This window comes from Pristis pectinata, chromosome 21, assembly GCF_009764475.1.
Source record: "Pristis pectinata isolate sPriPec2 chromosome 21, sPriPec2.1.pri, whole genome shotgun sequence".
NCBI lineage: Eukaryota > Metazoa > Chordata > Chondrichthyes > Rhinopristiformes > Pristidae > Pristis > Pristis pectinata.
In genome coordinates, this window is record NC_067425.1 from 16,519,505 (window position 1) to 16,542,646 (window position 23,142).

The following is a 23,142-nucleotide window of genomic DNA, read 5'->3' on the forward strand; positions in this document are numbered from 1 at the left end:
GGTGCAGAGGAGATTTACAAGGATGCTGCCTGGAATGCGGAGCATGCCTTATGAAAGCAGGTTGAGGGAACTCGGCCTTTTCTCCTTGGAGAGACGGAGGATGAGAGGGGACCTGATAGAGGTGTATAAGATGATGAGAGGTATTGATAGGGTAGATAGTCAGAGGCTTTTCCCCAGGGCTGAATTGGTGGCCACAAGAGGACATAGGTTTAAGGTGCTGGGGAGCAGAGATAGAGGAGATGTCAGGGGTAAGTTTTTTTTTACTCAGAGTGGTGAGTGCGTGGAATGGGCTGCCGGAAACTGTGGTGGAGGCTGATATGATAGGGTCTTTCAAGAGACTGTTAGATCGGTACATGGAGCTGAGTAAAATAGAGGGCTATGGGTAAGCCTAGTAATTTCTAGGGTAGGGACATGATTGGCACAGCTTTGTGGGCTGAAAGGCCTGAACTGTGCTGTAGTTTTTCTGTGTTCTAGCTGGGACTCAGGACTGGTGTTGACACCCTGGACAGAAAAGTAAATTCAATATAAGAATCGTGTTGTCGGCATTCGTCTTCCATGGGAAGGGAAGCTGCCAAAATTTCAGTTACTACCACCTGGAGACTGTGTGCATGTATGAATGAGAAAAGGCAATACACAACTGTGCCATCTTCTACGGTTGAGTAGTCTGTGGCCCCTCTAGGTCCTGGGTTTCTTGTTTCATTGGATCTGTTGCATTCTATCCCTGTGTGCAAAAATGCTTCGACAAAAGGAGGGAACAAATATCAAACAAGTTGCCTCTATCTTCGTTAGGCTGTCAGTAATGAATCTATTCCTTGGCTTTTGAACAACAGGTTTTGGAAAGGTCAGAAAGATCAGAGGTGGTTGGCCTGCTATGTTTTATGAATTCATTTGCTTTTCCCTTCTGAGATTAGAACTTTGGTTGTGGAAGGTCATGGGCATAATCTCCAATTCCCTTGCCACAGTACTTTGAAAACAATAATGGGCTGAATTTTGCTCTGTTATTAGATGTTTGTTACACAAACCCTCATCCACTCTATCTCTGGGAATGAGCAACTGAAAGTGAGTGCACAGTTCAGCCATAGTGTTAAAACTCATTCAGTGGTCTGTGCTTCTGTTTTGGGAAGCTCCACAATAGGGGTATTGCCTCACTAAATTTATCTCAGTTTTATGAAGGATTGCCATTTCTGTAGGGATTAGCTTTGCGAGTTATCTTATGGGATTCTCAGTTCTAAAAGGGTTAGCTTTGAGTTATCCTATTCTGGCACCTAGCTCTTGGTTGTTGTTAATCAGACAGGCTACAGAACCAGGAGGAAAAGTATTGCTTTTTCATATACAACTTCATAACGGATGACAGAAACCTTGCCTTAAATGTGAAAATGAGAACCTTTGGCCATCTATTTCATGACATTATTCCAATATTCTAGCTACAACATTTGTATCCAGTTGCTCTGTATGCTCTAAAACCCATTGATAGATTCAAGGTCAGATATTTTGATAATTTGTCACTTCGATTTTCTACCAAATAACAAAAAGCATCATATAACATGCATTTGATTATTTTTTTTAAAAAAACCTGATATCCTACAAAAATACCAGTTAAAATGCATCTCATTGACAGGTACTACATTCTGAGAGAGATTGACAGGGTAGGTGCTGAGAAGCTATTTCCTTTGGCTGGCAAGCCTTGAAAGTAAGGAGAATAGATTCAGGACAAGGATTCTGTAATTTAAAACCAAGATGAGAAGAGATTTCTTTACTTGGAGAGTTGTGAATCTTTGGAATTGTCTCCTCCAGAGGTCTGTGAATGCTCAGTCCTCTGATATGTTCCAGTCTGAGACTGATAGACGTGTGGAATTGAGGGATTTGGGGATCTGACCTGAAAGTGGACAAGGTAGAGGATGAGTGATATTGAACAGTGAAACAGTGTTCAAGGCGTAATATGGGCTTTTGCAGCTTCTATTACTTATGTCTGTGAGATAATAAAAAGAACTCTTGAGGAAAGATCTTGGATATGGGATGTTCAAAAGTCAGTGGCAATTAGTTGGAATGTTTAACATTCTGTGTTGGATTTTATCGTTAACTGTACAAATAGACACGAGTTATTTAATCTTCATATTAACATATGGAAGAATGATATTGAGGAGGTGTTAAATATTGAAATAGTTAGGCAAGCAAGTGTTACAGAAGTTACTTAACTAAATGCAAACAAAGTGTTAGAATCTCAAATGGTTAATCCAAGGATCCTGAAGGGACAGTAAACTTAAAATTTGTATTTTCGTTTAGTATTGAGAGTTTGATGTATGTTAAAGAATTGAGGACTGAAGAATGTAATATGTATTTTCAAAAGGGAGGTGGAGCTGACTTGGGTTATTACAGTTCTGCTCTATCAGTTGTGGGGAGAAGTTTTAGATTCTTTAAGTATATAAATTTAACAAAAACAATTAGATGCAGCTGATAAAAATGTCAGCAAGGAAAATGCGTGCTTGACAAATTGATAAGAATTGCTTAACGGGACAGTGGAGTGGGTGGGTGGGGAAATGCAGTGAAAGTGGTGCACGTGGACATTCAGTCAGCTTTGACGAGGCTGCGCAGCGCAGTAGTGTGGCTAGTAGAGCTGCTGCCTCACAGCGACAGAGTCCTGGGTTCAATCCTGATCTCAGAAACTGTCTGTGTGGAGTTTGCACATTCTCCCTTTGACTGTGTGGGGTTCCTCTGGGCACTCTGGTTTCCTCCCACTTCCCAAAGACTTGTAGGTTGGTAGGTTAATAAGCCACTGCAAATTGTCCCTCTGGTAGTGGTAGAATCTTGGTGGTGGGGTGGGCGACGGGGGATATTGATGACAGTGTGAGATTAATGTAGGATTAGTGTAAATTGGTGAAGGTCAGTATGGACTTAATGGGCTGAAGGGCCTGTTTCCCTGCTGTATCTCTCTCTCTCTTTTACTGTAAGGTACCCTACAGTAAGAAGATTAGAGGGAATGGTTTGGGGGAAGAAAGTAAGATTAAGGTCTTGGCAGAAGAAAAACAGAAAATGATATGAAATAACGGACTTTCTGACTCTCAGTAATATTCCTAAGCAACAAATTATGAGACAATTACTTAAAAAAAAGAGTAGTGGTTAACTTACTGGTTAGCAGCCAGACCTCTGGACTGTTGATCCAAAGACACGAGTTTGAATCTCGCCGTCGTAGCAGGAGAATTTACATCAAATAATCAAAGAAATTTGAGTTTATAGCCAGCAATCATGAAACCACCAGTTGATGCAAAAACTCCTCTGCTTCACTAATGTTCTTCAGAATAGGAAATCTGATATTCTTACCCTTCTGCTGCGAGTCTGCAGGGTATTTTTTCAAGAATCATGCTAGTAGGAGTATGAGAGACATGAGAAGCCCTGATGAAGGGTCTCAACCCGAAATGTTGACTGTTTATTTCCCTCCATAGAAGCTGCCTGAGCCGCTGAGTTCCTCCAGCACTGTGTGTGTGTGTTGCAATAGGAGTATGGGGTGGATGTGTCAACAGCATCCAAAGTTTCAAGATTCAAATTTGACCAGACCTGCACGACTGACTTATCCTAGAAAACTTGTGTGTAACTTCCTCCTTTGGGTGAATTTCAAAACTGTCTAATATAACAGACTTGAAGGAAACTCTGGATCCATTTCAGCATTGGACTGGAATAGATAGCAGTTGTAGGAAATGCAAATGATGGTCAAGTAGGAACAACTGCTTATCTGTAAGGTAAACTCCAATACGGATAGGTTGGACTAAACAATTTGTATCTTGTATTAAGATGCAGGTCTGGATTCCAAATTATATTCACTACACCCAGACAATTATAAAACCGTTCACTTCGACAAAAATTTTAGTTCAACCCAGAAGACAGAAATCTGACAGGATTACAATCAATGTAAAGTTAAATAGTGTGCAACAATGCAAAAGGTCGTCTGATCTTATCCAATAACATTTCTTATTGACTGGGACACAGTTAAAATGATCCATTTTCTATTGACGTGAAAAAATTTCAACTTTGCATGAAGATAGACTTGTGCAACTGGAAAAATCACCCATTGTTTGGCAAGTAATGTCAGGAACACAGTGTAATAAAATTTTCACAAAGAGATATAATGAGCAAACAGCAGATAATAGTGGGGATCCGAAATTACACTAGCAATACAAGCACTGATCTTGAAGACTCACGCTAACAAAATCACTTTTCTGAGAAATTGTATGTTCCAGAACCGTACATATGTTGATGCATCTTTAATTGCAGAAGAAGATGGGTATCTACCTGCTTTGCATTTTCAAAAGAATTCTAGGCTTTTGAACATTTAATCTTGATTTATCCCCAACCAACCATGATATTTTTTTGATTTACTTTACACCATCTATTCTGCTGTTCCTTTGTTTGAGTGGTGCTGCTTAACAAAGCCTTTGCTTTTTGCTCACTGGTTAATGTGGAGACAATTTAGTATGCTATTCCTTTATTGAAAAGCGGTCTCGATAGAGTCATACCATAATAGAGTTGCACACCACAGAATCAGGCCCTTCGGCCCAACCAGTCTATGCTGACCAAGATTCCCATCTAAGCCAGTCCCATTTGCCTACGTTTGGCCTATATCCCTCTAAGCCTTTCCTATCCATGTCCAACTGTCTTTTAGTTACTTTTTGGTCATGTTTTTTCACAGTGGATGCAGGGTACCCGGTAGAATCCACTTGTTTCTGTTTTGACTTTTGGGTATATAGATGAGATGTACCCATATGAGAAAAGAACATATTTCAATTCTTCATTTTCTGCACTAGATTTTCTGGTTACCTCAACAAATACAGACTGAAGTTATTTAATCCTCCTAATTGGAACATGACACTAAAGATGAAATTGAGGAACTTGCTTGGTACTGTTACCAATGCTATCAGTTGGTTCTGAACTAACATGCCACATCTTTCAAAGAGCTTTGAATTTTGCATTAATTGGAGGTTAAGGAGGGAATTGGGTCTGAGAAAGCTAGAGGAGGGAAGTGGGTTTGGGAAAGCTAAAGGTGGGACTGCCATCTCTGGGGCAGGTAGAAAGGTGGATGCACCAGGGCTCAGGGTTAGAGGTAGGGAGATGGTTGGAGAAGTGGCTACAGAGAAACAACAGATCTTCAAACCAAGTGTGAAGTTGGGACTCTGCAACTGCATGCAACAATAAGTCTGACAGGGATCCTGCTGGGAGATGACGTTTAAACATTACTAATGTTTAAACATGATATCTGATCACTTTGTCAACCATTTTTGTATTATCCATTGTAAAGATACCTTTTCGTGATTGTGAATATGTGTATTTGAAATTGTTTTAAAAAATGCAACATTTAGTAACATTGCCTCGTGAACTGTATGGGCCTGAAATCAAACCTTTGTACTTGATGCACACAAGTCAAACAGCTCCCATGATTTAAAACACCATTGCATTATGTTTGTATGCTGGAAATTTTTGGTGGAGCTACCAGACAGTTATTGCTGAACATCTTTTTTCTTTGTCATGGTGTAGGTCCCATTGAATTGGGTGAGGGAAAACAGGAGGTGATTAATACTTTGATACCAGGCTATGCATTTTCCAGGTGCACTTTCCTGTTGTTCCTCTGGGTGGCACATCATCCCACTAAAGGTTGAGTTGCCTCCTGCTTTTTTCAGGGGAGTTGGGAATGATTAGGTGTGGTGGCAGGGGGAGGGAGCAGGTTGCTGGTGTGCACTGGACAGCATTAACTACAAAGTAGCTTCAACTTCATGGAAAACTGGCATTTTTTACTTGTGTAGATGCATTTTGTTTTTGTTCATTTTCTTTTGACGAGGGTGTTCAGACTGTCACTTTGGATCAGTGTATTTCAGCCTCAGTTTAAAAATTTCCTTGTTATATTCATAATATGCAGGTTATGACTTTTTGGTAAAAGTGTAGGCATACAAATTTTAAAAAAAAAAACAAAAATTACCAACAAAGAACTGTGGTTAAAATCTGAGGTAAGTGAATTTACAAACAATCATTATTAAGGAAGCTCTGTTCCATGGTAAAATTAGTTTTCTGAATGAAAAAGGTTTCCCCTGTAGAATATCTTATTCTGACTGTGGTATATTTGTAAGGACTTGTCCTCTGTTTTCCTTCTGTTTCTCCCTTTATTGTTTTCCTGGAAGACGTGACTTCTTGCTGCTGTTTATTAACTCTCCAGCATCCGTCATGTGTTTTTTGTTTTAGTTGGGCAGTATTACCAGGCACCCTGCTGTTGAGAATATGACTGTCAAATCCCGTCCCATTTTCCGTACACGTTCCCTTTATCGTAGTAGTGCATATATAGCAACAGAGTGTGAGACTTTTTACTTGGGCATTGGCCAAGATTATAGAGATCAAATGTAAATCTTTCTGATGTATATACTCAACTGATTGATGCTAGTAGTCTTTCAGGTTTAATATTAAAGTTCAAAAATAAGTATTCTGGCAACAAATGTCATTTTGTACTCTTCATCCTGAGATATTTGATTGGTAATTCACTGGAATAGGGTGATCCTCACAACTCTACATCGTCAACATTATGCTTGGTCCTGGGCTTTGGTCTTTTTAACACAATTTCCCTCCTTCCCTTGCCCTCTCCCCACAACTTTTTCACACCTCTTCAAATTTGTGTCAGCATCAACCATATTTGGTGAGTTAAATGAACAGAGAGTTTGATCTAAGGCTTCTGTCAGTAAGCTATTCCTACTAGTTGTAACGTGAGTACAGATTGCAGAGTGTCATTCTAATACACACTACCAGCACCTGTTCTTTAGAGGGACTGTCATTATATCAATGGCAGCAACTTGTGTTCATGAAGCTCCTTTAATAGAGCAAAATATATCAAGGTGCTTCACAGCAAAACAATGCAAAATTTGACACTCTGCCACATGGGGAAAGCACGTTTTGTGCTTATTTTGGATTTGAAATTAAAATGTAATAGCCAAATATAATTTTTTTTCTATATTTCACCAAAAAATCTCTAAGTCAAAGTGCTCATTTTATTCATAGTTATTCCAGGTTAAAATTATGTAGAATCAAACACTGTTCTGGGATTTGAGTTCATAATCCAAGATTACATTTCGGAGTGGTAGTGACATTGCCAATTTTGGGATGAGATGCAAAATCTAAATTCCAACTACCTTTTCCAGTGGGTCCACAAGATTACATGGCAGTACTTGAAAAGCTGAGAATTCTCCTAAAGTAGTTATCAACCTCCCTTCTCTTGCATCCATTTCCATCACCAAGTACATAACTAGTCAATTATCTCTTTGCACTTTGTACAATCTCCCAGCCATATTGCCTATACTTGAACTTGATTTAATGATGACTATTTGAAAGGTAGTTCATTGTGAAATGCTTTAAGATGTGACAAGGCTTCACTTACAAGCAATTTTGTTCTTTGAGAACATTTAAAAATTTTATCACTTTAATACTGTCGGGAACATTTGCTAACCTGGTGTATTTGGGATTGATCATTTCTTTTCCAGATTGGTATGGTGGCCTGGAAGATGCACCTGAAGTCACCAGAATGCCCAGATGGTCGTGACATCATTGTCATAAGCAATGACATCACTCACAGGATTGGGTCCTTTGGGCCACAGGAGGACCTCCTGTTCCTGAGAGCTTCGGAACTTGCCAGAACTAAAGGCATCCCGCGCATATACATAGCAGCAAACAGTGGAGCAAGGATTGGATTGGCGGAGGAAATTCGACACATGTTTCATGTAGCCTGGGAAGATCCTGCTGACCCATATAAGGTAGATGTTAGCTGAGAATGGGTAACTATGGCAAATACTGTTGCAGTTGGCTCATTTTATTATGATGTTCACATATGAATTCCTTATACCTGAATCACTGTCTCGGAACCAATGGTGATTTCTTCAGTATGATGCCCTTTGGCTTGATTGGGTATTTCAGATTGTTTTAAAAGATTCATTCAAGAGGCCTTATAGTGGCCAGCAGTGTTGGAGTATAATGCTGCAAAGATGAAAATCAAAACACCACTCCCATATAAATGAAACTCTTTGTTTTAAGTGCAGAGAATTAGGGTAAGGAGCGGCTGCCAGGTAGTGACCAGGAATTTCTAGTTGACATTAAACCCCGCAAACCTGACAATCTACAAGCTTTAATGAGTCTTTTTTTTTGGATTCAGAAGTACTGCTGGATTTTAGAATAATAAGTCCATTGCTGCTAACCCTTTATGGGATAATGAATCTCCATTTTCTTGTATCTGGGTTTAAATATTACCCAGGCTGAATCCTGGCATGGATACTGCTTTCTGGTCTTCAAGGTGTTAGAGCTGGGAGTAGCAGTGCCAAAAAGATTCCAGGAATGTTGCACTATGTCCTGTTACAAACGTGCGTTTCCCAAATTAAAAGGAAACTGTGTCAGGGATCCTGTATTTCTATCCTGTATGCTGCTGCCTAGACCTCAAATTTCATTCAAACTTTCCTGCTACCGGTGCCTCCTCCCACCACCCCCCCCCCCCCCCCCCCCCCCCCCCCCCCAAAATAAAATCCATAACCCTTAACCATTGGATAAAATGAGTGTTAACTACAGCTTCAAATCAGCCCCTGCCACAGTACATTTTGTATCCATTCTTTTTACACTGCTGATTCTATCTGGTATGATTTTTAAAGGGAACCATTCTCCCCTGACTTTAGTCCTGATGCACACTACTGATTTAAAATCTCCACTGCCTCTATCTATCGTGCTGAGCTGTCTTTGATTGTAAATCAGAAGCAGGTGCTTGGACTGGACTCCGGAGGGAAAGTTGGCATTTAAGTATATCACGGTGCTGCAAGAAAGAACAGAGCGAAGGACAGTTGATAGGGATGCTGCTAGGTATATGTATAAAATGTAGCCCCTCCTCTACCATTAACCTTTATCTGCGAGCCTATAAAATAGGTGCTGGCTTATAATGCATTTAACATTCTAACTGGTTGTGTTCAAATTTCTAAATAACTATATATAAAATTTTGCAAGTTTTTATCAGTTTTATTCCTAGTTGACATTTTATTGGGATAGTTTTGGTAAAAGTGGTTTGAACCCTTAACCACTCTGTTGATAATGTTTGAGTAAGTATCGACAAACAATTTCATGGAACTCTGCAAAAATTTCCGTATGTTTAACTCTGGCATTTTACAGTGTATGTTTTATTTAAAACCTTAAAGCCCAATAGTAGTATCAACATTCAAAAGAAAAGAAAATGATGAGAAATCAATTTTTGTAAATAGAAACTTTGCAGCTAGAGGCTGCTCTGCAATCATCAGTATAGGCTCTGAGTCTGGGCTGCAGTGGAACGTTCTTTTGGCTTTTTGAAATGCACTTATTGTCTTGTATATCTGCAGGGATACAAGTACCTGTACCTCACACCCCAGGACTATAAGAAGGTCAGTGCACTGAACTCTGTCCATTGTGAACATGTTGAGGATGAAGGAGAGTCAAGGTAAGCTTCATAATGACATTGAAGTCACAAAGGCTCCATTGTTGTATAGCATTGGTTATATAATTTCAGTTCAAACAATGGAAAAAGCATTTGATACGATTTAGCTGCTGCTCCAAATACAGATCACATCTACAGAGGTGCTTGGAGCTATGTAGCTGTATTGATTGCAGATTGGTACTGGGAGTAATTTGGTAATCTAAATTTAAAGTATCACTAGAGGATTGCACAATTTTATATTGCGGCTTCTTCTGCATATGTGCAGATTACATATTTTCTCAGCAATTATCTTTGTTTAGTGCATCATCTCTGGAATGCTTCTCAGCAATCTCAGCTAGGTGGTGTATGGGGTGGGAGTTTGTATTGAGTAAGATTCTTTCTGGCACTGTGGAAACTGGCTGCCTGGGTTTTTATTGAAGTATCTGCAGTCAACTTTGATATTTTAGTGGGAGGGGAATGCTGTTACTCTTGAATGGTTAAGTAATTTTAATTCCCAACATCTGAGTGTTTCTGCTAGCAGTGAAGCAAAGGGGCTCAAAGTCCTACTCTGTATCATCTTTTCCTGATGTAAATGAGGAATAACAAATTGATTGAGTTACCAGATGCTTATCGCTAGCAAGGGAACTGTGCTCCTTCACCTTTGGGAGAGTAGGGTGAAGACTGGAAGAAGTGGAAAGTGAAGCCCTTTATGATCTGTGGATCCTTGTGCTTTATTGTTTGGATATTCGAGTTACTTGCATGTTAATGGAAACCCTACAAGCCCTAAGCCACATTTAAATTTAGCATGATTCAATATGGATTAGGTTCCTTGCTAATGTCCTCTGCAGGTGATAACGGCTTCTTGTTTCGCAGATACAAAATAACAGACATCATTGGAAAAGAAGAGGGCCTGGGAGTGGAGAATCTCAGAGGATCAGGAATGATAGCGGGAGAATCATCCTTAGCTTATGAGGAGATTATCACCATGAATTTGGTATGTCCCTGAATTTTTTTTTTTAGAAAGCCTTGTCAAAGATTACGTATTTGTGTTCTTTGGTGTTGGATTTGGCTCAGTGAGAGAAGATTCATCTGAATTAGATGGTCAATCAGTTCAATTCTTACCCCTCAGACTTAAGCACATAATCTAGTCAATGGAGATCCAATTGGATGTAAAGTGCTGAGGGCTCTGTCTACATTCTCAGGTGAACTTAAGCAATTCTTTGGTACCCTTTGACAAAGTGCAGAGCAGTTACCCGGAAGTCATTGTTGTAATAAAAGATTAAATGGTCACTACCTCGTTACTGTTTGTGGGATGTTGCTGTGCACAAACTGGTTCTTGCATTTCATATATAACAGCATCATCTCTACTTTGTAAGTTATTCATTATACAGCATTCTAGGGTCAAGTGATGTGTTCCAACCATCAAACCAGTGAATTGTCAATTTGCCTCCATAACCAAATAAAAATTTCAAAGGCTTCTCCTTGATTTAATAATCAGCACTCCATTTTCGGGAATGCATTGTGGGAAATTGAAGGACCACAGTGCACCATAACTGGGGAAATCATTGATGTCGTGCGTGTGACTACACCATCTTGTCCAATCACAAAGTCAAAGTTGAGTTTATTGTCATATTCACAACTACACGTATGCACAGGTGCAATGAAAAACCTACTTGCAACAGCATCCCAGGCACATAGCATCAGATCAGCAGCATTCACAAGAAAAACATAAATTAAACATAAATTATGTACACATTTTACAAGAAAACACAATTAGAACAAAGAAAAAGTCCATTGAAGTGCAAAGTGGTCATAGTGTTACTATACTGAGGTAGTGATTAGGGTTGTGCAGGTTGGTTCAAGAACCAAATGATTGAAGGTAAGCAGCTGTTCTTGAACCTAGTGGTGTGGGACTTCTGCCCAATGGGAGAAGATGGCATGGCCCAGATGGTAGAGATCTTTGATAGATGTTGCCTCTTGAGGCAGCACCTCATAGATAGTTCCGATGGTGGGGAGGGATATGTCTGTGATACATTGGGTTGGGTCCACAGCTCTCTGCATCTTCTTGTGTCCCTGTGCATTTGAATTTCCATACCAGACCATAATGCAACTAGTCACAGAATCTATCACTAATGTTTATACTCAGTGCTTTACTCTTTCTCATTCTTGAAGGGGTTTTTTTTAAAAGAAATAATAATTTACTTGAACAATGCGCCAACTGTTCAAACACTTCAATTAGGGAAGTCTTTGGCTGCAAGACCTGTTTTCCTGATTATAGTATCTGATTGCAGGTCACCTGCCGTGCAATTGGCATTGGTGCATACCTTGTAAGACTGGGACAGAGAACTATCCAAGTAGAAAACTCGCACATCATTTTAACTGGAGCTGGAGCCTTGAACAAGGTAAGATCAAGCTTTCTCATAATTCTGTAGTTGGCAGTCCTTCCCAAGATAATACTCTCTCCAGCAGCCATCACTGTAGTACACAGTAGCTATCAGCCAAAGACCGATATAGTATTGAGTTTACAAAATAAATGCAATTTTATATTTATTTAGAATTACAGGATATTTGAATTATTTATGAAACACTAGTATTTTTGAGTGACAGTCATTTTTTAGAGCCATACTTAATGAAAACATCCCCTAATAATCTCTAAGGAAGCTTGTGCGGCAATACAATAAAAAGAGTATAATGGGATTGTGCATAGTGTAAACTGATCTAATGTAGCCAAAAGCAGAATTCATCAAATGACTGGAAAATAGGATATGAATTGTATGACAGGGCACCATCTACATGTGGAAAAGAGCTTGAACAAGTCTATATGCTAGTGGAACAACTATTGTAGTAGAATGGAATGTTACATTATTCCACATAAACTAAATAATTTGGTGTTTTAAATCCATGATAAGTTGTACTGTTTACACACATTCCACCACCCTTCCATGTATAGTGCTTTTTGCCTAGTTTGAAGAATTATTCCTTGACTGTGAAACCAAAACCCTTCTGCCAGAACAACTTGGCAGACAAGGGAATTGGGGAGGGGCAAAAAATATTAAAAGCTTCCAGATGACTTGCAGGCCATTTTATCTCCTAATCACACTGCAACAGAGTTAAAATTAAGCTGGTAGCAAATGCTTGTTGCTTTCCAAGCACCTTTAGTAATGGAAAAAGTATTAAGGCCCAATATTCTCTCTCTGTACAGGTTTACTGCTTGCATATACAGTATGGCAAGAAATGTTCATCTGGCAGTATTGTTCAATAACATAGAATTTTCAGGATGTTAAAAATTGTTCTATGGAGGGGGCTATGTATATATCTTTAGCCCCCTCCATAGAAAAAAAAATATATTTATATATGGAACTGCATTTGTTTGATTAATACATTTGGTTGCACCTCACTAAGTGTATCTCAATTGAAAGCAGATGTTTTTCTTAAATTGGATAATAGCTGGGATTCTGCTGGCTGGTTTTTTCCTTTACTCCTGGTCTTGTACGATGAAGGGGAATTTCAATACCTGGAGTAAATAGGGACTCCTTTTTGACTAGTGTAGTGATGTTATTGTTGGCAAAACTGCTTATGAATTAGTTTCAAAATGTCCATTTCCACCATTATACAAGCAATTACTTAAAAGCAGTACAGATTCACTCTGCCAGTGCATTTTTATTTTACTTTCAAAACAAAGGGCACACTTTTGGGTGGTTTTCTTGGGTTACTTCTTTGAAGAAGGTTGGTGATGACCTTGTGACATCTCTGAGTTGGACGATAGATTAATGCATGAATTTTGAGGTATTTCTTTAACAACCCATAGCGTGCTATCACTTGTAATTAAATCTTTAATCACATAGCCACTCATTTGATTGTAACTGATTTTGGAACATGTATTTTGGAAGGCGTCTAAAAAAAATTGACAAACATTCATAATTTCTTGGTTACATCTGGTGCTTAAATGGGTTAGCCATAGGTGTCTGCTTGACTTTTCTATCCATTGACCATTGTGCATTCCCTAACCACAGTGCAGCCAGAGTTAAAATTAGGCTGATAGCAAGTTCTTCTTTACATTTTAGTAAAGAAAAGATATTCAATATTTTCTCGTGTATATAAAAGTTCATTTTCTCCACTCCATTGAAGTGTTTATGTGAAAATTAAATCTTTTCACTTGCTGTTGGTGGCCACAAAAGAATCCTGAATGGGGCAGACCTGACGTCTGTACTGATGACCCCTGACAAATTTCTAAGGAGGTGTGATTTAGCAAACCTTAAATATGTAAATTAAACTTGTCATGGCATTTGACTTCAACACACAAAAAAACCTCTTAAATTTAGTAATAGGGCTGACAAATCTCCAGAGTTTCAACCTTCTTTCCGCAACCCAATTTTATGGGTCCATTGTTCTTAAGATGCTGTTCTGAGTCTGGTCCTAACTTAGTTTTATTATTACTATGCTCAGGAAGATATCTGCTCTCTGCCAGGCTTCTGTTGTTCTGCTCTGGGAAAGAAATAGATATGCTCATTCAAGGCTGTCAGAAAAGTTTGATTATCCTGTGATTTGTTCACCACTCACCATCTCATCTGTACTATCTTTAGAAGTACCGAGTGAAATCAAAATGCTTTCATCACAGTGAAAGTGAACACTTTGCATGTTTTGCCTTCACCTATTCTTGTTGACCTCTTAACATTTAGTTAAATGCTGAAATCTAGGAATCGGAAAGCAGCAGCCATCTTGACAGTGCTGATTGAGCAATGATCTGGCGAGATCACTAAATTACAAAATCACAATCCTAAATTTACTGAAGAACATCCAATTAGGTTTACAGTTGATAAAGAGGTTAGTGGAACGGGGAATCTGCAGAAATAACCCTTGAAATGGTAAAAATTTGGAGGAGGATGTGGTTCAACATTGTGAAGATGCAATTTTTTTAGCAATCTCCCTGTTTATATGTTTATTACTTCCTGGCATAAATGGGGAAGAAATTATGTGGGGTAATATTGTCCAGAAAATACAAAATTCAAATCAAATCACAGAAGCTCCTTGATGAAGGCACACCAGTATTGAAATTATCACAAGACAAGGGAGCAGAAGCAGGCCATTCGGCCCATCGAGTCTGCTCCAAGGAAAGGGAAATAGAAATGAGGAATGGGGGAAGAAGAAGAAAAAAAAAACCTATTCTAATCCCAATTTCCGGCCTTATCCCCATATCCCTTGATATCCTGACTATTTAGATATCTATCTATCTCCTCCTTGAACGCCCCCACTGCTCTGGCCTCCACTGCTGTACGTGGCAAGGAGTTCCACAAATTCACCACCCTCCGGCTAAAGAAATTTTTCCTGATCTCTGTTTTGAAACTGTACCCTCTAATTCTAAGATTGTGCCCTCTGGTCCTGGACTCACCCACCAAGGGAACAGCCTAGCCACATTTACTCTGTCCTTTCCTATCAATATTTTAAATGTCGCTATGAGGTCCCCTCTCATTCTTCTGTACTCCAGTGAGTACAGTCCAAGAGCCGACAAACGCTCCTCATACATAAGCCCTTTCATTCCTGGAATCATCCTCGTAAATCTCCTCTGAACCCTCTCCAACGTCAGCACATCCTTCCTAAGATGTGGGGCCCAAAACTGCGCACAATATTCCAAATGAGGCCTCACGAGTGCCCCGTAGAGCCTCATCAACACTTCCTTACTTTTATACACTATACCTCTCGAAATGAATGCCAACATAGCATTCACTTTCTTTACCACTGATCCGACCTGGTGGTTAACCTTTAAGGTATCCTGCACGAGTACCCCCAAGTCCCTTTGTACTTCCGTACTTTGAATTTTCTCTCCTTCTAGATAATAATCTGCCTGCTTATTTCTGCTTCCAAAGTGTACAACTGCACATTTCTCAACATTGAATCTCATCTGCCATTTCCTTGCCCATTCTCCTAAACTGTCTAGGTCCCTCTGCAACCTTCCTATCTCTTCAATACTCCCTACTCCTCCCCCTATCTTGGTGTCATCCGCAAACTTAGCCACGAAACCATTTATCCATCATCCAAATCATTAATGTACAAGGTAAAAAGGAGCGGTCCCAACACCGACCCCTGCGGCACACCACTAGTAACCGGTAACCAACCAGAACGAGATCCTTTTATTTCCACTCTTTGCTTCCTGCCAACCAGCCAATGCTCCACCCATTCTGTTATCCTACCCGTAATTCCATGACCTCTCATCTTATTAATCAGTCTCTTGTGAGGCACCTTATCAAAGTCCTTTTGAAAGTCTAAATACACAACATCTACCGCCTCTCCCTTATCCACCCTACCTGTGATTTCTTCAAAAAAACTCCAATAGGTTGGTCAGGCAGGATCTTCCCTTCACAAAACCATGTTGGCTAGGACCTATCTTGCCTTGCGCCTCTAGGTATTCCGTAACCCCATCCTTGAGGATAGATTCCAATAACTTTCCCACCACTGACGTCAGACTAATAGGTCTGTAATTTCCTTTATGCTGCCTCCCACCTTTCTTATACAACGGAACTACATTTGCGACCCTCCAGTCCTCCGGAACCACGCCGGAATCTATCGATTTCTGGAAAATTATCGCCAATGCCTCCGCTATCTCTAAAGCCACCTCCTTCAGAACCCGGGGATGTACCTCATCCAGTCCAGGAGACTTATCAGTCTTTAGCCCATATAGTTTTCCTAGCACCTTCTCCCTAGTAATCTTAACTGAACTCGGTTCCATTTCGTGAGACTCCTGACTAACCGGCACTTTGCTGATGTCCTCCACGGTGAAGACCAATGCAAAATATTCATTCAATTCCTCTGCCATCTCTCTATCGTCCATTATAATGGGTCCTGCACCGTTATCAATTGGTCCTATATCAACCCTTGTCTCTCTTTTACACCTTATGTATTTAAAAAAACTCTTAGTATCCTTTCGAATGTTATCCGCCAACTTCCTTTCATAATTCATCTTTTCTTTCCTAATGACCTTCCTAGTTTCTCTCTGCAGGTTTTTAAAAGCTTCCCAGTCTTCTGTTTTCCCACTAATTTTTGCTTCTTTGTACGCCGCCCCTTTTGCTTTTATTTTAGCCTTTACCTCTCTCGTTATCCACATTTGTGCCTTTTTTCCATTCAAAACCTTTTTTCTTGAAATATATCTATCCTGCAATTTCCTTATTTCCTGTAGAAATTCCTTCCATTTCTCCTCTGCCGTCCCTCCAGCCAGCTTACTCTTCCAATCAATTAGGGCCAACTCCTCTCTCATACCATTGTAATTTCCTTTGTTCCACTGAAATATCGATACACCAGTTATCAGCTTCTCATTCTCAAACTTGAAACTGAACTCAATCATATTGTGATCACTGGTTCCCAGTGGTTCCTTTACCTTTAGTTCCCTAATCACCTCCGGTTCATTACACAGCACCCAATCCAAAACAGCCGATCCCCTGGTGGGCTCTTCAACAAGTTGCTCTAGAAAAACGTCCCTTAGACATTCCACAAACTCCCTCTCCTGAGTACTACCGCCATTCTGGATTTCCCAGTCCACCTTCATGTTAAAATCCCCCATAATTATCTTCACATTGTCACTCTGGCATGCTTTTTCTATCTCAAACTGCAACTTATCGTCCACTTGCTGACTGCTATTAGGGGGCCTATATATGACTGCTACTATTGTCCTTTTACCCTTGCTATTTCTTAGCTCCACCCACAAGGATTCCACCTCCTCTGACCCAATATCCTTCCTTTCTATTGATTTTATATCACTACTAACCATCATGGCCACACCTCCCCCTCTGCCTACCCGCCTATCCTTCCTATACACTGTGTACCCTGTAAGTACACTATAATTGATGATAACCCTAATCTCTTGCCTGATAGAATGGATGAATTGTTCATTGTGACTCTTTACTAGGCTGCATTCAAGAACTCAAAATAATTAGCATGACTTGAGCACTAACATTGCTCATACCCTTAAATTCTATGGGGTATCACTTGCTGAATAAAAAAAAGTAATAGAAGTATATCTGCCTGAGTATAATTAGGAAGGTGTTCGATTGCCAGGTGATCATCTTAGGTTGTAACAGAATGGGCAGCTTTTAATTGTTTTCAATGGTGACAGCAAACCTCACTGCATCAGCCTGTGGTTGCCCTCTCAGTGTGGTACTGGGAAGGTAGATTAAATGAGTTTCTGGAATGAGTATTCAAGCCTTTTGGCACTTAATTCCTAACTTCATTGAAATTTCCATCCCAATTTTTATTGCCTTTTGTAGTTTTATTGCAGATTATTGGACTAGAGCAGAAAGCACAGATGTTTGTAGGGATGGCGATTGAGGGCGGTGTGTCGTGTCATGCCAAATCACTTCTTCCATTCATAGGTGCCAACATTAAAGCAAGAATTGGTGGTGGAAAATAAAATAAATTTCTACATAATTTGCTTATTGAGGCAAAAACCAAACTGCTGTAGGAACTCAGTGGACCAGGCAGCATCTGTGGAGGCAGAAGGATGGTCAGCCTGATGCAGGGTCTTGACCCGAAATGTCAACCATCCCTCAGCCTCCACGGATGCTGCCTGACCCACTGTGTTCCTCCAGTAGTTTGGTTTTTGCTTCAGATTCCAGCATCTGCAGTCTCTTGTATCTCTGTTGGCTTACTGAAGATTGGACACGTAGTTGGTGTGCACAAATTGTGAGAGGGCATTCTGGCTGGACCTAAAAATTTATTTAAAATAATCTGTTCAAAAAAACATTTGGCTAATGGACACATTCTGGAGCTCCAACAGTTTCTGGAGACAACTGATTTCCCCTCACTTCACTTTCCCTCCCCATGTTCTGCCATCCTCACTCCATCACTGACCAGACAGGGGGCAGAAATTTAGACCATCAAAAAGACAATTGGTAGTGAAAGGGTTGATCCCAACAAGCAAACTCTCAATGTCATAAGTAGGTTCAGCTCCTATTCCAGAAAAGTGACTACAGAAACCTGTGCTAATATGAAGAGTTAGCTTTACAGTAAAACCCCGATAATCTGACACTGTTGAGACTTTGGTGGTGCTGGACTGGTAGATTTTCCCAAACCTATTAATATCCAAACATTAATTCCTATTAATACCCAAACATGATTTATTTTTTCATTTATTTATGTTACACAGAAGTATAATAAATGTTCCAATGGACTCAATGACCGTAAAAGGAGTGCTAATATTCAAGCACTCTGGACATCAGCTCTGGCTACAGACCCAGCCTGTAGCTGGATACTGGCTCTGGCTGGATTCCAGACTCTGGCTGCACACCCTGTCTGGACTCTAGACCCTGACTTGTACTCAAAGCCAATGAGGGAGCCAGATGAGGAACTATTGGAATTTCTAAACATTTGTATGGCAGGTTATTGGAGTTTTACTGTACCATCAAAGGTGCCTTTCTTCAGATGTGATGTATGCAGCAAGTACATTTACTGTCTTGGTTGGCACTGTTTTGAAGATCAGGGGAATTATTCTGATTACCTGCCACTATTTATTCCTAAATCGACAATACTGAGATAGATTATCTTATCATTATCACATTGCTTTTAGTGAAATCTTGCTATGTACAAATTGGCTTCCATGTATTTTACAGTACAACTGTGAATGTTTCAGGAAGTACATCACTGACTATAAAATGCTTTGGGACATTCTGAAAGGAATATGAAATGCACACAGTAATGCAAATCCTTTTCTTACATGTAAAATTATGTATTATTGCTTTTATTTAAAAAAAAGAAAATGTACAACAGAAACAAACTATGGAAAAACTGTCTAGTCAGATTACAAATTACCTACGAATTGATGCAAGAATATTTTTCCTTAAAATGCTGCTATGACAAAGCACTTGGAAAATGTAATATTTTCACACATTTGTGACATGGGATCCAGTATTCAGATCACTAACCATTACTATCAGCAGATAGCTATCAATGGAGGACATATTTCTTATGAAACACAGTGCCAAAGGCAAGGAGATTTCTGATAGAAAGTGACAGGGGAAAGATAGACAAATAAGATTTTTAAGAAGTGGAAAGTAGCTCCCCTCTTTGTATTATTGAGGAATTCATGGGTGGCAGGTTTCAGGGGGACTGGGACATTGAGCAAGCTCAATAAAATTGCCAGCATTTCATCAGGGGGTAGTGAAGACACAAAGACTTCATTTTCTTTTGTTTAAGAAAAAGCTTTCTTATTCCGCTTTAGAAAACCGTAATGCACTCGGTGGGTACAAGTTGCTGTGAATGTGATTTGGTTGGAAATAGAACACCTTCCGAGGCACACAGTACAATCCGGGCAATCCAGAGGGAAATGCTCAGCAGTCCTGCGTGTTGTTTTGCTTCTGTCCCATTAATGTGGAATAGTGACGGTCAAGGGTGCCACTTTCCACTGGAATTTAGACAGGGCTTGCTTTCTGCTTGACTGAGCCTGTGTCACTGCTCAGTTTGGTGATTCACAGACAGCTAATGTGCAATACAGGCAGCCTTCAGCTGGCCATTATCATTTGTAGACCAGATTATTTTATCAAGGGGGGTGGCGGGTGATCAGTGCTGGAAGTTGCCTAATCACGTTATGTCTGCATTACCTTCTATGTGTCAGTGGTCTGTAACTACAGAACCAAATTGCCGTAAGACACCTAGATTCATTTAGTTGCCCTGTGAACCCTTGCCTATGAGATACAGGCAAGAGAGAGAGGAAAAAAATGGATTTTACTCACATTGAATCAGCTTTAATTTGCTGTTGGAATACTTGCATGCATAATGAACAGAGATGGCAAGGTGTCATGGACATCCTTCCATCCCATCTTACAATAAACAGCTGTACGTGAAACATCAACATTTCGATCTCTCTGACCTGTCGGCTCGTGTGAAAATTGAAATAATGATAATGTACGCCTCAGACTGCATCAAAGTATCAGCACATCAAAGCCAGGAGGCATGAAATGCAAATGATAACATAAAGCAGATGGATTGAGCATGATCGCCGACACAGAATGAATTTCAATACAGCTTGAGATAAATACGTTATCCCAGCATTTTTTTTTGTTCTTGGTTCTGACTCCTGACGATATTTTTTTTTCACACTCCAGCAATCACTCGCTCCATCTCTTGCGTTTCAGGTCATGTCGGCACAGCTCCGGTGGAAATAATAGGATATAAACTCGGAGGTTGTTATTTGCATAGAAATAGCATGGAGCCCCAGGCAGTGGAGAGAAGGACAAGGAGATCATTTGTCTAAAATTTTAATGAAAACTTTTGCTGAGGCAGAGGTTTTTCTCCCCCCTCCACCACCCTGTCCCCATCCCCCTTCCTCCCCACTGGTAAATTAACATGGCTCTACTGTTGAATTAGATGGTACAGGATAAATTGTAGTGAAGGAATGCAATGACATGTAAATTTCAATTTGGTTCCAATGATAAAAACTAGACATGGAGGTGCTGTTGGGGAGGGGGGGTGGGGGTGGTGGAGGGATTGTTGAGTGAGGTGAGTGGTGGCAGAAACCGTAGCCCTAATTTTGTTGAACTCAATGCAGTAATACATTTTACTTTGAAGGATTGTTGCAGCCTTGCATAAACTCTGTAAAGCAGCAGCAGTCTTGTTTGTGCTAAGTATTAAAGGGAGCTCTTTCTTGGGCATGTTTAATCTTATGAAGGCTGAAGCAGTTCTGCTTTTTTTTAAAATAATGTAACTTACATAATTTTGGTTTGAAGTGCAGAATTTGAAGATTACAACAGAGAAATTTGCAAGCAATTTTTCTTGTTTATAGTTAATCTACCTTTTGCTTAAAAAAAACTGCTAATTTGGGTTGTTCTTTGCACTGTGCAATCTAATTATTTTAAGGGATGCTGCTATGTGTATTTTCAAATTGGCTTCGGTAAAGTTTGAGGGAATACCTGAAGCGGCCCACTTTCAGTGTTTGTGCAGGGTCTTCAGATAATTACCTTCTATATTTTGTTTATATTTATTGACTCAATGCTTTATTTCTGTTTTATGGTGATAAGAATTTTTATTTTTGAACAAAACCATAATTCTTTTTTTGTGTCGTTGGTTGTCCTTGAGGTGATGAGAGAGAGGCTGATAAAGCTTCTGCTTCTCTTTTCTGGGGATCACTGGAGGTGTGAAGATTTGCTGGGAGTCCCCCAAGAGTGTGCCGGTGGTTACAGAAGTCCCTCATACATATTTTCAGGTGGTCTCTGAAAGTATGTCAATATTTGTAAGATGTCTCCACGTCAAAAGTTTCAAAACCATTATTATACAAGATGCTTTAACACACAATTTGATATCAACCATCTCCTCCCTCAGAGCAGTACTGCTTAAGGCAAGTGATTTACATGGTTTGACATCCTGCGACAAATCAAGTGGTTTTTGCAATCTACTGTGACTAGTGCGATTGTATTAAAATTTCTTAACGGTCTTGTTTCCAAAGCAGAATCTGATCATGACGGCACAGTGCTGTATTCCTATTACTGTGCCAATTTAAAAATGTTCCCTCTGGAACCCTTCTAGTCATCAATCTGCACACTATGGTTAAATGAACTGTTAGTGCACTGGAGCTGACAATAGATGACCTACGAGGTAACCAGATACTCTGTAGTTTCAAGTGATCAGATAGTGAACAGTGCCATGATGAGCAAGTCTCGCCATCTTGTTTTATATTAGTATTTTTTCATGTGGCCTCCTGAGTCCAGTGTTAAAATGGCAGAACTGATGGAAGTTTTGCACCACTACTGGCTCCCTCAAGATTTATTTGCAACAGAGTTCCTTTTAAGATATCCCAAGAAACTTGGTGAAAGTGTTCAGAAGACAGGTACTCGCCAGAAGAGAGTTTACAAAGATTTGCGATACGATTGAAAGAAAGGGAGTAGGGGAAATTGACAGAAATGAGGACTACTGAAGGAGAGTTGTAGCAAATGGGACATTGTCAGCTGAAGGCCAGGCTGCAAATGGCAGAGTAAAAGCAGGAGATAGTGATGTGGAAGTTTGGAGTCCAAGGAATACAGTGGTTGTGTGCTCTCAGGCAGTTGTGCAGGTAAAGAAGCCACAAGGTAGAAGAGTATAAATATACATAAGTATTCAAGTTGCAGTTTTTGGTAAGCTGTAGCGAGAAAAATCACCAATTCTAGTGGTTGTACATCATGTACTGAGCTGTCGTCATGGTAGAACTCGCCTCTGGTTATCCCATTCTTGCTTCCTCTTGATACTCCAGCTGGTGCTGTAGTTGAGATCTGTTTGGGAGATGGTGGAAAATGTATGTCATCTTGTGTTGTTACAGCTGGCTATCTCATGTCACAAGGTTTTAGCATTTCAGTTTGCTTCTCTATTTCGATTTGCTGTATCTTGTTTTCAGATATACTTCAGATTCCTGCTTCAACAATTTGAATTTATTTAAACACCTTTCAATGTGGTTAAAAATATCCCAAGTCAATACTGGGATATGTTGAATTAAACAAAGCAACTTAATTTTGACTGACTCTCGATGGTTCTGGCGTCTTTCCAGTGGAGTTGCAGAAAGGAATATCTACCCGTACTTAGGACAACTCTACTTTTTCAAATCCTAACCCTTTCCATATCAAGTCTGCTTCCACATTCGACTCTACCTCAAGCTTTTGCCATCTCGGAATTCTTTTTCTACATTGCTTTCCAACTGATCTCTACGCTCCATAACCTCTTATTTTCTGTTTTTATTCTGCCCATCTATCGGT

At 39.9% G+C, this 23,142-nt stretch overlaps 1 protein-coding gene across 1 annotated transcript in view; it reads left to right on the top strand.

The window, feature by feature from the left end:
• Positions 1 to 23,142, top strand: part of acaca (acetyl-CoA carboxylase alpha) — a 237,926-nt gene that overhangs the window by 125,929 nt on the left and 88,855 nt on the right. Inside the window, 4 exon segments of the mRNA XM_052035876.1 lie at positions 7,506 to 7,775; positions 9,369 to 9,466; positions 10,316 to 10,436; positions 11,734 to 11,844. Of these exon segments, the coding sequence (XP_051891836.1) occupies positions 7,506 to 7,775; positions 9,369 to 9,466; positions 10,316 to 10,436; positions 11,734 to 11,844 (600 nt within the window).